The sequence below is a fragment of the Geospiza fortis genome, unplaced genomic scaffold (assembly GCF_000277835.1).
Source record: "Geospiza fortis unplaced genomic scaffold, GeoFor_1.0 scaffold1683, whole genome shotgun sequence".
Taxonomy (NCBI): domain Eukaryota; kingdom Metazoa; phylum Chordata; class Aves; order Passeriformes; family Thraupidae; genus Geospiza; species Geospiza fortis.
Window position 1 is genome coordinate 226,760 of NW_005054665.1, and position 13,878 is coordinate 240,637.

Consider the following 13,878-nt stretch of genomic DNA (forward strand, 5'->3'; position numbering starts at 1 on the left):
GCCGGGGGAATGGCCGGTGCCGTGGGGAAGGGCAGGCTGCTGGCTGGGCAGAGGCACAACTGCTCCACACCGCTGGCCGTGCTCTGCATCGAGGTGGCTTTTCCTTACCGGCACATGTGGTGACAGCAGTGACAGCCGAGCAGGAGCTCCAGGCCTTCCTCCGGGCCTGGGGAATGTCCCTGGGAGCACTGAGGGGACACTGGGTTCACGGCCAGGCTGTGCCATCCCACAGATCCCTGTGCCATGGGGCAGTGCTGGGCTGTGCCTCCTACCCCCACTGGAGCCATCACCACGCAGAAATAAAGATATAAAAGTGTTGTTTTTTATGACACCATGCTTTGGTTTTGGGGGGACGTGGCCAGCTGCAGCAAGGGGCTGAGGGGACACACCTGGGAATGGGAGCAGGGACTGGGAATGGGCTCCAGTCCCCTTGGGGTTGGCGGTAACTGGGAGGGGACACCCTGGCACAGGTCTCCATGTCAGTGAGGTCTGTGTTTTGGTCCCAGAACCCAGTGTGGCCAGTATATCCCAGTGCCAGGTCTTGATCAGTGTATTCCTGTGGGTTCCTGACGCATTCCCAATATATCCCTGTGATTCCCAGTGTATCCCAGTGGATGTCGAAGGTCTGTCCAGTGTATCCCAGTGATTCCCAGTGTATCCAATGTCTGTCCAGTGTATCCCAGTGTGTGTGATCCCAGTGCATGTCCAGGCTCTGCCCAGTGCCCCAGTCCAACGGGTCCCAGTGAATCCCTGGGGCTTGCACAGTTTCTAGCAGTACTTCAGTGGGTTCGCAGGGTCTGTCCAGTGTATTCCAGTGTGTGTCGGGGTTACCCAGTGTATCCCAGTATGTCCCAGTGTGTCCCACTATGTCCCACTATGTCCCGTCGACAACGGCGCCCTCCCTCCCGCTTCTCTATTGGTCGATCCCGCTGCCAATCTCACCGCTCCCCCTCCCGACTGGCCGGTTTGAACGCGCGGTGCGGCTTCTGATTGGTCAGAGCCGGGCGGGGGGGGCAGAGCGCTAGCCGTGTGTCCGCCCCCGCACTGCGATTGGCAGAGCGCAGGGAGCCGCGGGCGCGGATTGGCTGCGCGTTTCGGCGGGACGAGCGGAGGTTTGAAGGGGACGTTGGCGCCGCCATCACCGCCTCAGCCGCTATCGCCGCTGCCACCGCCGCTGCCATCGCCATGGAGCTCTCGCAGCCCCAGTCGCCCCTCCGGGTACGTCCTGCGACCGCTGCTCCCGACCCTGTGGGGCTTCGTGATCCCCTGCCACACCGTCCCCTCAGGGTCTCAGGCACCCGCAAGTTCTCCGGGGTCCCCCTCAGCATCTCCCCGTGTCCTTCACAGCCCCCCTTGGGTCTCCTCAGGGTCTCCCCGGGCTCCTCTCTCTGCCTTTTCCCAGCCCTCCCCCTCCTCAGATTCCCCGCCCTCTGCGATTGCTGTTCTTTTCCATTCCCCGGCCTGGCCCCTTCGTGTTCCCCCTGTGCTCCCCTCACCGCTGCCGCCTGTCCCCCCACAGCCCGCCAACGAGAACATCGTGGTGGGCAAGCCCGATGGCCCCAAGAAGCTCTCGGTGGAGCACATCTACCAGAAAAAGACGCAGCTGGAGCACATCCTGCTCCGGCCAGACACCTACATCGGCTCCGTGGAGCTCGTCACCCAGGTAGGAGCATGGCTGAGCCCCCCGAGCACCTCGGGGCAGACGGGGAGTCTTTAGCAGCTGTTTACAAAGCACAGAACATCTGCTTATCTATCACAAATGGCACAAAAGAGGGGCTGTACCTGGGCACTTACAAATTCCTTTTTTTTTTTTTCAGCAAATGTGGGTTTATGATGAAGGCATTGGCCTCAACTGCAGAGATGTGACCTTTGTGCCTGGCTTGTACAAAATCTTTGATGAGATTCTGGGTAAGCTGATAGATCCATTGAGTCAGTGAGTGATGGGTTATTAACGGGGGTTGAATGGAAGAAACTGGAGCAAACATAAATTATCAAGAACTTACTGGCACTGCTCAATAGCAAGCTATTCATGAGAAACAAACGAAAAGAAAAATTTCAAAACTCCAGTTACAAACCTGATTTCGTTCTGCCCAAAATTCTCCCTTTTATGTCAATGGTTGCACTGGCGGAATTCAGAGGTCATTTCCAACCTTTATAACTCCATGATAACTTGTACTCCTCTTTGTAATTTGCAAAATGTTTTGCAAATTTTGCAAAAATTTTTGAAAAATTTCAAACCTCCAGTTAGAAACCTGATTTCGTTCTGCCCAAAATTCTCCCTTTTATGTCAATGGTTGCACTGGAGGAATTCGGAGGTCATTTCCAACCTTCATAATTCCATGATAACTTGAACTCCTCTTTGTCATTTGCAAAATATTTTCATGCTGAGGTTATTATTAGTAACACTGTAGTGAGTTTTCATGTTCATTCTACTGGAACACTTCATGGTTCATAGTTTTCCCATAGTTTTTTATTAATTGAGAATGTAATAAAAAAACAATATTCTCTTTCCTTTCTAGTCAATGCCGCAGACAACAAGCAGAGGGATAAAAACATGTCGTGCATTAAAGTCACAATTGATGTGTAAGTTTGGCTTCGTTGTTTTTGGTTCCCTTCAGCTGTTCTGCAAAGCTGAGGTGGCACTGCAGGGCTGTGAGGCTGATCTGAGATAGCCCAAATTTAATTCATCAGTTGTGAAAGCCTTTCTCTCTGCTTAGTGCCCTGGTCTCTCACAGAGGGCTGACTGGGGAAACAGCTGCTCCTTCGTTGCTGTGGTTTTCCACCTCTTCCTCTCCCTGTTTATCCTGATTGAGCACAGACAGGGGTTTGGTGTGTGGGTCCATTTCAGAGCCAGCATGTGCAGATCTGGGCATTTCTGTGTTGCCTGTCCCCCCTCTGCTGGCAGCTGCTGCACTTGCTGAGCACAGATTTGTTCCTGGTGAAATGGTGCCTTTCCCCAGAGCCTTTTGGTGACTTCTTTCTTATCTCAGCCATTTGCAGCCTTAAAAACTGACTTTTCTTTCCCTCTCCAGGGAGAATAACACAATCAGTGTGTGGAACAATGGGAAAGGTATCCCAGTTGTTGAACACAAAGTGGAGAAGGTCTATGTGCCTGCTCTGATCTTTGGACAGCTGCTGACATCCAGCAACTACGATGACAATGAGAAGAAAGTCACAGGTGAGGAAGGCTCAGATATGTACTAATATCTCTGAGCAGCTCTAAGCATGTGACCTGAACTAGAAAGGGCAGGAAGGGGGTCCTTGATGCAGTGTGAAAACTGAAAAGGGGGAAATTTAGGTGAGATATATGGAAGAAATTCCTCTCTGTGAGTGTGGTGAGGCCCTGGCACAGGTTGCCCAGAGAAGCTGTGGCTGCCTCATCCCTGGAAGTGTCTAAAGCCAGGGTGGACAGGGCTTGAAGCAATCTGGGCTTTAAGGTCCCTTCCAACCCAAACCATTCTGTGATTCTATGAAAATGACGTTCTGAATCTATCAGAGAAGTCTCTGTGCTCTGTTTAATCATAATAACAGTGCAAACATGGGAAAATTGTCTTTGAATATTCTCTTGAACCCTAATTAAATCAAAGTTTGTAGCTGCATATTGAACTTGTTGAATATTGTTGCTTGTTGACAGTTGTCTTTGGATTGGGTGGACGTTGACAAACTCCAGTTAGTCTTGGATTCTTTTAGATAGTTTTGGACAAAGAGAATAACACAAGTCTGTGTTCCTTCTAATTCCAGGGGGGAGAAATGGTTATGGAGCCAAACTGTGCAACATATTCAGCACAAAATTTACTGTGGAAACTGGATGTCGTGAATACAAAAAGTTATTCAAGCAGGTAGGAGCACTTTTCTTTCCAAGGAGTTTATACCTGAGGTTTTCAAATGAGACCCTCAGGTTTTGCTTCAAAACTAGTTCAGAGTGATTAGAGTAAATTTGACCCACAAAATGTAATTCAAAGGAATAATGAAATTAGCAGACAACATTAGAATCTGGTTTTTAACCAGAATTTTTGTTTAATTTAAAGATATCTAAATACATAAACTATCTCACTGCTTTTAGAAACTAAGGTAGTTATGAGTGTGTGTGTGTTTGACTTGCAACTCACCAAAGCTCCTTTCCTCAGACCTGGACAGACAACATGGGAAAGGCTGGAGAAATGAAGCTGAAATACTTTGATGGAGATGATTACACCTGTGTCACTTTCCAACCTGATCTGTCCAAATTCAAAATGACTGTTCTGGATAAGGACATTGTAGCACTGATGTCTCGAAGAGCTTATGATATTGCTGGATCCACAAAGGATGTCAAAGTTTTCCTGAATGGACAGAGGCTTCCTGTAAGTGAGCATTGAAAAGAAACACAAATATCTGCTTTTTTTTTGTTTTGTGCCATTTAACCAGTGAGATTCTTTTGAGGCCATTCCTGTCATCACACAGAGCAGAGGAACACATGCAGGAGGGGTTTTTTGCAGTAGAATGTGAATTAAGTATTTATAGGAGCTATTATCAACCAGTTGTCTGCTCTCATCTGCGTGCAGGTGAAAGGATTCCGCAGCTATGTGGACCTCTATCTGAAGGATAAGGTTGATGAAACTGGGAATGCACTTAAAGTTATCCATGAGGAAGTCAATTCCCGATGGGAAGTGTGCTTGACTTTGAGTGAAAAAGGCTTCCAGCAAGTCAGCTTTGTTAACAGCATTGCCACCACAAAGGTAAACCCTTAGTATGTTTAATTAAACTTGTGCCATATTCTTCAACATGAATATTCTTGGTTATTTGTAAGTGTACACATGTAAGTGAAAAATCATGTTGCAGAGAATGTGCTTAAAGTTTTAAATAGATATTTATAATTTTGTGAGTTTTAGTGGCCTCATTCTCAGGTCCTTGTCCCATTCTCCTCAGGGCGGCAGACACGTTGATTATGTGGCTGACCAGCTCGTGACAAAAATCATTGATGTTGTGAAAAAGAAGAACAAAAATGGAGTTGGAGTGAAGCCTTTCCAGGTACAGTGTCAGAATTTTCCAGGTGGGAAGCACAACTTGCGCATTACTGCAAATTGTAACTTCAGCTTAATGCATAGCTGCATTAATTAATAACACATTTTCGTTGTGCAGACAATATATAGAAGATTGCTAATTATAGAAGTCTCATATTGTCCAGTTTAAGCCAATTAACTTCCCTTTGCAAGTCAGTGGAGGTGCACTAAACCTCAGTATCTGTTAGATTACAGCTATTGAGGTGGAGGTGCCAATTCCTTGACATCTCAAATCATCTGACACTTCATGAATGTTCATTAGCTGTTCAAAATTAATAAAATATCTGTGAAAATTCCAAACTTTACAGTGCTGAGTGTTCCCTCACTGTACAGTGTGTGATCCTTGTTGTATTTAACTACAGGTGAAGAACCACATGTGGATTTTTGTGAATGCCTTAATTGAAAATCCAACCTTTGACTCTCAGACCAAGGAGAACATGACTCTGCAGGCAAAGAACTTCGGCTCTACCTGTAAACTGAGTGAAAAATTCATTAAGGGTGTAAGTCCTGATGTATATGGGCAGTCAAGATGTCTGTAAAAAATGCATAATAAAAGTTTCTGTCACTGCTGAGGCTTTTCCCACAACTTTGGATTGCGTTTTGTGTTGCAGGCAGTTGGCTGCGGCATTGTTGAAAGTATCCTAAATTGGGTAAAATTTAAAGCTCAGAACCAGCTGAATAAGAAATGTTCAGCTGTGAAACACTCCAAGATTAAGGGTGTTCCTAAACTGGATGATGCCAACGATGCTGGTAAGTGTTTGACATCCTTTGTAACCAGTTCATTGAAAAACAGTTAAAACTTGTTCCTTGAACAAAAGATTTGTCTCTTAAGGACAAATGAGAAGAGAAAACCTGTCATTATAGTTTTACTCCCATTTTGCAGTCCCATTTACTATGATTATCCCCACTTACTGTGTGCAGTGCCAAAAAAACTGCCTTAAAAGATTATTTATACTTGTTCAGTCGTGAATGTGCAGCCTTGGATTTCATTTCTTAAGTAGAAAACTGACTCAATTTTCTTCTTTTTTAGGCAGCAAGAATTCTTTAGATTGTACACTGATCCTGACTGAGGGAGACTCAGCCAAAACTCTGGCTGTCTCTGGTCTGGGAGTGGTTGGTAGAGACAAATATGGAGTATTTCCTCTTCGTGGGAAAATCCTCAATGTCAGGGAAGCTTCTCACAAGCAGGTTGGTTGGAAAATGGTTACAGTTACTTGGTGCAAGGTGTGGTGTGATTTGTGCAATGAGTCGGTGCAGCTGCACCTGGAGCACTGGAACTCCAAGGAGCAGTGTCTTAAACACTTCCCTAAGCTTGAGCCTGCTTCACTGGTTAAGTAGGAATATTGATTAAGTCTTGTTCAGTGATTTGCCTGAGGGGATAATATTCATGTTGTGGATTGGGAAATGTTTTGAATTATCTAGAGTAATTTAACCATTAGAAATTACAAGTTTCTAAACAGCAAAAAAACCCCAGCAGGACAGAACTCAGCCAATGATTCACTTATTACACTTTCTTTAGCTACATTTTGAGTCTGAAAGACAAGTTTTCATTCTGTGTGATCTCTTTCAGATTATGGAAAATGCTGAAATCAACAACATCATCAAGATTGTGGGTTTGCAGTATAAAAAGAACTATGAAGATCAAGAATCTTTAAAAAGTCTTCGCTATGGAAAGATTATGATCATGACAGATCAGGTTAGGTTCAATAAAATTGAAAGTTGGGAGAGGATAATAATTAGCACTTAAATAAAAAGATAGGAAGAAAATATTTGTCTACGTGCTGCTATTGTTGTACCTAATTCTCTGTGTTTCTTTTTCCAATTTTACATTTTTGTGGATCATAATGTCTTTTCAGCCACAAAAAAAGTAAAATGGTGGGTTACATCAAACAGCTAAACATTTTCTCTCCATTCTGCTGATTCAAAGTCTTTGACCAGTTCTTGACACCTTTTTTCACCAAGAATACCTTTTCTGTTTCTCTTAATTTTCAGCAATTAACACATGGTCACCTTTTTAGAGGTGAAAGTTAATAGGGTCAGTTAGCTGGAATTCCAGAATCATTTACTGTTAAGCCAACAATTGTCATTTCCATCATTCTATGATAAAATATGGTTTGTTTTTTTATTTTAAAATTCAGGATCAGGATGGATCACACATCAAAGGTTTGCTGATAAACTTCATCCATCACAATTGGCCATCTCTTTTAAGACACAATTTTTTGGAGGAATTCATTACTCCCATCATAAAGGTGAGGGGTGGAGGAGGATGAGGTGGATGACTGAGGATCCATTGCCCAAAAATGCCTTTCATTTCACTGTTAAAATGTTTGTCCATTGTAGGCCTTTAAAAACAAAGAAGAAATTGCATTCTACAGCATTCCTGAGTTTGAAGAATGGAAAGCCAATACACAGAACTACAACTCATGGAAAATCAAGTACTACAAAGGTTTGTAAAAACTTAAGGTGGTGAAACTGATCCAAGTGATGATTTGATGCAGTCAATCCTGCTTTGCAGAAAGGATTTGGACTGGGTATCCTCCAAGTCTCTTCCCTCCTATGATATTCCAATTAGATTTCAGATATCTACAGGAATTACATCTCGTTTTGAAATAACTTAAATTTTCAGTGGGTCATCTTCACACTGTATGTTCATATGATGCATCACAAAAACTGGACATAGCAAAATATTTCTTTGAATTGGAACTTAATTTAGGCAAAAACTCATTAGGATTCCCTCTCCTGTCCCTGCAGGTTTGGGTACCAGCACGTCAAAGGAGGCCAAAGAATACTTTGCAGATATGGCAAAACACCGAATTGGCTTCAAATATTCTGGGCCTGAAGATGATGCTGCGATCACCCTGGTAACTAACACTTGATTTAATTGCTGACTTACTACCTTTGGTATTTCACCTTGTAGAGTGCTCTGTATTTTCTCTTAAAATGCTCTTGGAGGCCTTTGGGCTGGAGACAATCTCTGTGTTACCAAGGCTACAGCTTTAGTTGAACCAGGAGCAGCGAATCTGCCCCTCAACCTGAGGGCAAGAGTACCCTTTTAGTGATGGGCTTTAAATATAGCTTGGAACAAACTGATCACTACAAACCAATTGACATTTTCAGACACAATAGTAAATATTCCTTCAACATTTTTCTGTGTATTCTGGTGCATTTTTTTCCAAGTTAAAACTCCCCTTCCTCCCCCAGTGCAAAGCAGTGGATTAAAATAGTCCTTATTTCTGTGAACTTCACCTTAGCTGGTCTTTGATTCTTAAATATTCAGAGTTGTTAGGCAATGTCAAAAAATCAAAATTTTCCCCAAAATATTTATTTCCCCTCAAATCTGCTTTACTCATCTGTTATTTTATTAAAAATCTATAAATTTAAACCTAACTACTCTGTCTTCTACAGAGTGCTGGAAATTATGCTCTTAATATGTTTAGCTACAGAACCCTTTTATTGCATTTCTCGGGCTCTTAAATCAGCCTGTTTAGCATGTTGTTCTCCTGGGTAAGCTCTTCCTTTTTCTCAAGTGATCCAATAGTGCACAACCACAGAATGTTCTGGAATTGAGTTACTTTTCATTTTGTAACATGCAGGCCTTTAGCAAGAAGAAGATAGAAGAGCGAAAGGAGTGGCTGACTAATTTCATGGAGGATAGAAGACAACGGAAGCTGCACGGTCTACCAGAGGTAAAAGGTTTATGTTTATAAGGAAACTGGTTTTCCAGCCTCTGCCTGGGGCTGTTCTCAGCTTCATCCCAGCACACCAGAGCTGCACACAGCTCAGTCAGTGAGTCAGGTCCGGATTATAGAACGTTGAAAATGTGTCAGGATTTTGCAGAGCAGCTTCTTCTTTCATCTTATCAGTGTAGCCTCATTGTCAATTATCCAACTGTCAACTTCATTTTTAACTCTCATCTTTCAAGTCGCTGTATCAATAGGAAAATGATAACACAAGCAGAGGCAAATGAAGTCTTTATTTCCACCAAAATGGTGGAAATAATGCATCCTGGGAAGTGTTTCCCTTTGCCATGCAAAGGGTGTCATCACTAGAGCTGTATTTAGCTGGTCTTACAAGGAGTTCCCATTTCAGTGAAACTAGCCAAGAAACTGATTAGGCCCTGTTAAAATTAAGGCAATCTTCTCTCTGTTTTTTTTGTTAGGAATACCTGTATGGGAAAAACACTGATTACCTGACTTACAATGACTTCATCAACAAGGAGTTAGTGCTGTTCTCAAACTCAGATAATGAGAGATCAATCCCATCACTGGTTGATGGTAAGTGCTTTCCAAGTCATGATTCTGCATGGTGTATTCCCAGAACTGAGGAAATGGGTGTTTGATGTCTCAACCTGCTGAGGTGTCAGGGTCAGCATCCTGAACTCTGTTTTCTGCTAAGAGTTTTTTCATCAGTGGATGAAATGTCTTGTCCATTTTGTAGTATATTATTGCCAGTACCTTTACTTAGCTGGTACAGAATCTTTAAGTAGTTCTTGCATCTCTAGAGAGCCAAGTGCATCACATCACATGTTCTAACCATGAGGTCTTTTCTATTTTCACGCAGGTTTGAAGCCAGGCCAGAGGAAGGTTTTGTTCACCTGTTTCAAACGGAACGATAAGCGGGAGGTGAAGGTTGCTCAGCTGGCTGGTTCTGTAGCTGAGATGTCCTCATACCATCATGGTGAGGTAAGAACCTGCCTGGGTGTGCAAAACACTTTAAAGGAAAGGCAAAAAGCCCTTCTGTTGATGTGAGTTACAATGCCTCTAAAGCAGAATTAGATGTTTGAGTGTGTACACCAAAGGGAAGTTGCTGTTTAGCTGTTTCCACAATTAATTCTTCGGTATTAATTTAATCTGATGTTGGTCACTCTGCCTCTCCTGTCTGGACTTTGTGGGAGCACAGTTCATTCAAAAAATGGAACAAGAAAACCCTACTTCATTTGTGAAGGACTTAGGCAGATGTTAATAACCTTTCTGCCTGGGTCAGGAAAAGTTAAACACTACCAACAAGGTTCTCTGTGGAGACTGACAGAATCTTTCACTGGAGGTTTCAGAGCAGGTAGACAGCAATAGATAGAGACATGGGTCACTAGAACATTTCAGATGGTCTTGGGATGCATTTTCCTTGAGTTTCCTCCAGTATTTCATCAACTGAGTTTATCCTCTGTATCAGTTAAGTTCTTGGTGTGAATGTTGCCTTACTTTGTCCATCCCCTGAACCATTCTGCATTGCACAGCTTTGCACCTCCTTTATTGCAGGCTGCACTGATGATGACCATCATTAACTTGGCTCAAAACTTTGTGGGCAGCAACAACCTCAACTTGCTCCAGCCCATTGGTCAGTTTGGCACGAGGCTGCACGGAGGCAAAGACTCTGCCAGCCCTCGATATATCTTCACCATGCTCAGGTCAGCATTCTAAAGTTCTTCCTGTACTAAAGGACTCAATTTTACAGCAATTAGAATGAAAAACAAATTGGATTTTTCCCTTTAAAACTTTGGGCTATACTTGCATGCTCAGAGTAGCAACACTTGAAGTGAGATTCAGGTGCTGGGTTTCATTATGGAAATGTGGCCATCAGCACAGAGAATATGGAAATGGAAGCAGAACCAAAGGGAGAGTTTTGGGTGGGATAATAAAAATTAAGGAGGGTTTTTTTGCATGGCAGTCATGTTCTGTAACAAGAATTTGGGTTTAAATTCCCTTCTCTGTTCCAGTCCCCTGGCACGCCTGGTGTTCCCACCAATGGATGACAACATCCTGAGGTTCCTCTATGATGACAACCAGCGTGTGGAGCCAGAGTGGTACATGCCCATCATTCCAATGGTGCTGGTCAATGGGGCTGAAGGGATTGGCACTGGCTGGGCCTGTAAAATCCCCAACTTTGATATCAGGGAAGTTGTTAACAATATCCGTCGGCTCATGGATGGAGAAGAGCCACTGCCAATGGTAAATAATATAATTTAAAAACAAATGTCTTGCTTGTTAGTTTATTGAGCTCATATTGAGCATTTTATGGGCATACTTTAAAAAAGAGACATCCACACAAAGCTGAATCCAGTGTTTTTTCTCCTCAGCTTCCCAGTTACAAGAATTTCAAAGGCACCATAGATGAGCTGGGGCCTAATCAGTATGTGATAAGTGGTGAAGTGTCCATCCTTGATTCTACAACCATCGAGATCACTGAGCTGCCTGTCAGAACATGGACGCAGGTAATAAACAGGGAATCTGCTCTGGGAATGTACAGTTTGCTCTTTAAAGCAAAAAGTGAGTAGTGGTCTTTGGATCTGACTTTGTTTTTTTCCTCAGACATATAAAGAGCAGGTTCTGGAGCCGATGTTGAATGGGACTGAGAAGACCCCCCCTCTAATCACAGACTACAAAGAATATCACACAGACACCACGGTGAGGTTTGTGGTGAAGATGACTGAAGATAAACTAGCAGAAGCTGAAGCTGTGGGGCTGCATAAGGTCTTCAAACTCCAAACAAGTTTAACGTGCAACTCCATGGTACGTGACAGATTTTGCTGAAGGAATTTCTTGGTTTAACTCAGACTCTGTGGACAGCTGCAGTCGTTGCGTGAAACAAAAATCCTCTTTGGCAGTAACCTATTCACTTTGATTTTTCTGCTGTTACTGGTTTTAAATCAGCTTTCAAAGGTCAAGAGCCTGGCTTAGGAGTGGGTCCAGAGTGGATGGTTTGCCTGAAGGAGGCAAAATGCTCTGAAATCACAGTTTGCAGAGCTCTGTGAGCCAGCAGCAGGGGCACTGAACGTCTGGTTCCTGACAATGTGTGAAGCTTTGATGCGAGATCTTTGTCCCACACAAGAGCTCTAAGATTCAAATAACCTTAACTCTACTGTTTGTATTCAAGACCACTGAAATTCTAAAATTGTCTCTGCTGCTGTGCTCACAAACTGAAGTAGTTTCTAGAACAACACTGAAATTTGATAATTTGTTGGTTAATAATTCAGTGGTACCATCACACCTGTGTTAGGGGTAACTTTCAGTGGGTTTGGGATCAGTTTTATCATCATAACACCCGTGTTCTTTCATTTTCCTCCAGGTTCTTTTTGACCATGTCGGCTTTCTCAAGAAATACGACTCTCCCCAGGATATTCTTAAGGAGTTCTTTGAACTCCGGCTCCGATATTACAATCTGAGGAAGGAATGGCTCATTGGGATGCTGGGTGCTGAGTCTGCAAAGCTGAGCAACCAGGCTCGCTTCATCCTGGAGAAAATAGATGGCAAAATTGTGATTGGTATGTTGTTCTTGGTGACTGGCATTGGAGCTGGGAGAAATGGGTGATCTCTTGAGCTCTGTCAGCACCCCCTCAGCCCCAGGCTGGTTTTTACAAACCACACCAGGGCTTATCTCTGTTCTTGTGACATCTAAGAGGAAAATGCTTCACAGAGTATCCCTGGTCTGTGTATTATACACATAATAATGACAATGGGATACTAATGCAGCTTTCCTGCTCTGTGTTTGAGAATTTTTGAGAGAATTTTTTAATAGTTCAGCAATAATTCCCATTTATTTCTGATTTGGTAGGAGTAAGAATTAATAATTTGTGGATTTAGAAAGGGGCAGTGTTTGCTGTTAAATGCATTCTTAAGAATCTGTATCTCTCTCCATTATCTTTGTAAACCTCTGCAAAAATACTCCAAATCACGTTCTCAGTGGACTATGGGTTTCAAACTTAGATGATACTCAAGCAGCAGCATCTGAGAATCATGAGCTAGAAAAAGAAGCAGATCTTTGTTCCCAACATTCACATTTTTCAATCAACTTTTCCCCCTCGGTGTAAAAGCCGAGCTGTGTTCCACTGCCTTCACGGCCAGACAACGTGTCATAAGATGCTTTGTGGTTTGTGTCTGAAGGCAGCCCAGTAATCCCAGCAGCTCGAGTCTGTCTGACTGAACTCAGGAAGAGAAATAATTCCCCTGAAATGCATTTTCTTGGGTTTTTTTGTAATAAGTAGTTCCAAGGCTGCCAGAGCTGGTTTCATTTGTATTTGTGTCTCATGGTTGATGGTTTCTGATACCTTAAAAAGGAGCAAATTCCAGCTGAAGCATTTCCAGTGGTTGAGCACTTAGAGCATAAATTTCCTGGGTGATGTCTAATGAGGTGCAAGCTATACCAAGCTATCAAGGGTTTCTCTCTCCACCTGATGTTTATACTATCATACCTTTTTTCCCCAAGTTCAAAAACTACTTAAAACAGGGAAATGCATGTATGGAAACAAAGAAAAATATTAACACTGTTTTGGCTGGTACAGGAGCAATGCTTCCCTGACAAATCTCCTGCTAAATAGGAGCTTTTCAGGTGTTGTTCAGGCTTTTCCACATGTCCCAGCTGTGATGTGGAAAGGCTGGTTTGGAGCTCTGTAAGATGCTGAGCAGCTACAACCACAGGATCCAAACTGTAAAGATCATCTGTCACTCCTAACAGCCACTGGCAGTGGGCATTGAGTGACAATTCTGAAATGTCTGTTTGCAGAAAACAAACCCAAGAAAGAGCTGATTCAAGTTCTCATCCAGAGAGGGTATGAGTCTGATCCAGTGAAGGCTTGGAAGGAGGCTCAGAACAAGGTAATGCCTCAGTCATCCTCTGAATATGCCCAAGCTGGCCCTGAGCTCTGAGGCTTTGTAATCCTTAGAGAGGCCCAAGTTGCTTTTCAATTAGCAGGATTCCAAGAGCTTCCGTGTTTGATCAGTAGCCCTACCCATGTGTGTCAGGGTTTTTGTTGACTATGTTTGTTTCAAATCCACATTTAGGATGAAGAGGAGGGGGAGGAGGAAGAAGAGAATGACAAAGAATCAGCTGCAGCCTCTGGCACAGA

At 43.4% G+C, this 13,878-nt stretch overlaps 1 protein-coding gene across 1 annotated transcript in view; it reads left to right on the top strand.

Annotated features, from left to right (window-relative positions):
- Positions 1-1,109: 1,109 nt before the first annotated feature.
- TOP2A (DNA topoisomerase II alpha) overlaps positions 1,110-13,878 on the top strand; it is an 18,009-nt gene continuing 5,240 nt past the window's right edge. Inside the window, exons 1-26 of the mRNA XM_031065012.1 lie at positions 1,110-1,218; positions 1,520-1,663; positions 1,818-1,908; positions 2,520-2,583; positions 3,033-3,178; positions 3,742-3,839; positions 4,128-4,340; positions 4,542-4,715; positions 4,906-5,007; positions 5,402-5,539; positions 5,651-5,789; positions 6,070-6,227; positions 6,610-6,735; positions 7,178-7,288; positions 7,380-7,485; positions 7,791-7,900; positions 8,633-8,725; positions 9,199-9,313; positions 9,600-9,721; positions 10,295-10,443; positions 10,753-10,984; positions 11,113-11,247; positions 11,345-11,545; positions 12,102-12,297; positions 13,536-13,627; positions 13,814-13,878. The exon at positions 13,814-13,878 is cut by the window's right edge and continues 49 nt beyond it. Of these exons, the coding sequence (XP_030920872.1) occupies positions 1,186-1,218; positions 1,520-1,663; positions 1,818-1,908; positions 2,520-2,583; positions 3,033-3,178; positions 3,742-3,839; positions 4,128-4,340; positions 4,542-4,715; positions 4,906-5,007; positions 5,402-5,539; positions 5,651-5,789; positions 6,070-6,227; positions 6,610-6,735; positions 7,178-7,288; positions 7,380-7,485; positions 7,791-7,900; positions 8,633-8,725; positions 9,199-9,313; positions 9,600-9,721; positions 10,295-10,443; positions 10,753-10,984; positions 11,113-11,247; positions 11,345-11,545; positions 12,102-12,297; positions 13,536-13,627; positions 13,814-13,878 (3,353 nt within the window). The 5' untranslated portion in view covers positions 1,110-1,185. The remainder of the gene's footprint in view (positions 1,219-1,519; positions 1,664-1,817; positions 1,909-2,519; positions 2,584-3,032; positions 3,179-3,741; positions 3,840-4,127; positions 4,341-4,541; positions 4,716-4,905; positions 5,008-5,401; positions 5,540-5,650; positions 5,790-6,069; positions 6,228-6,609; positions 6,736-7,177; positions 7,289-7,379; positions 7,486-7,790; positions 7,901-8,632; positions 8,726-9,198; positions 9,314-9,599; positions 9,722-10,294; positions 10,444-10,752; positions 10,985-11,112; positions 11,248-11,344; positions 11,546-12,101; positions 12,298-13,535; positions 13,628-13,813) is intronic.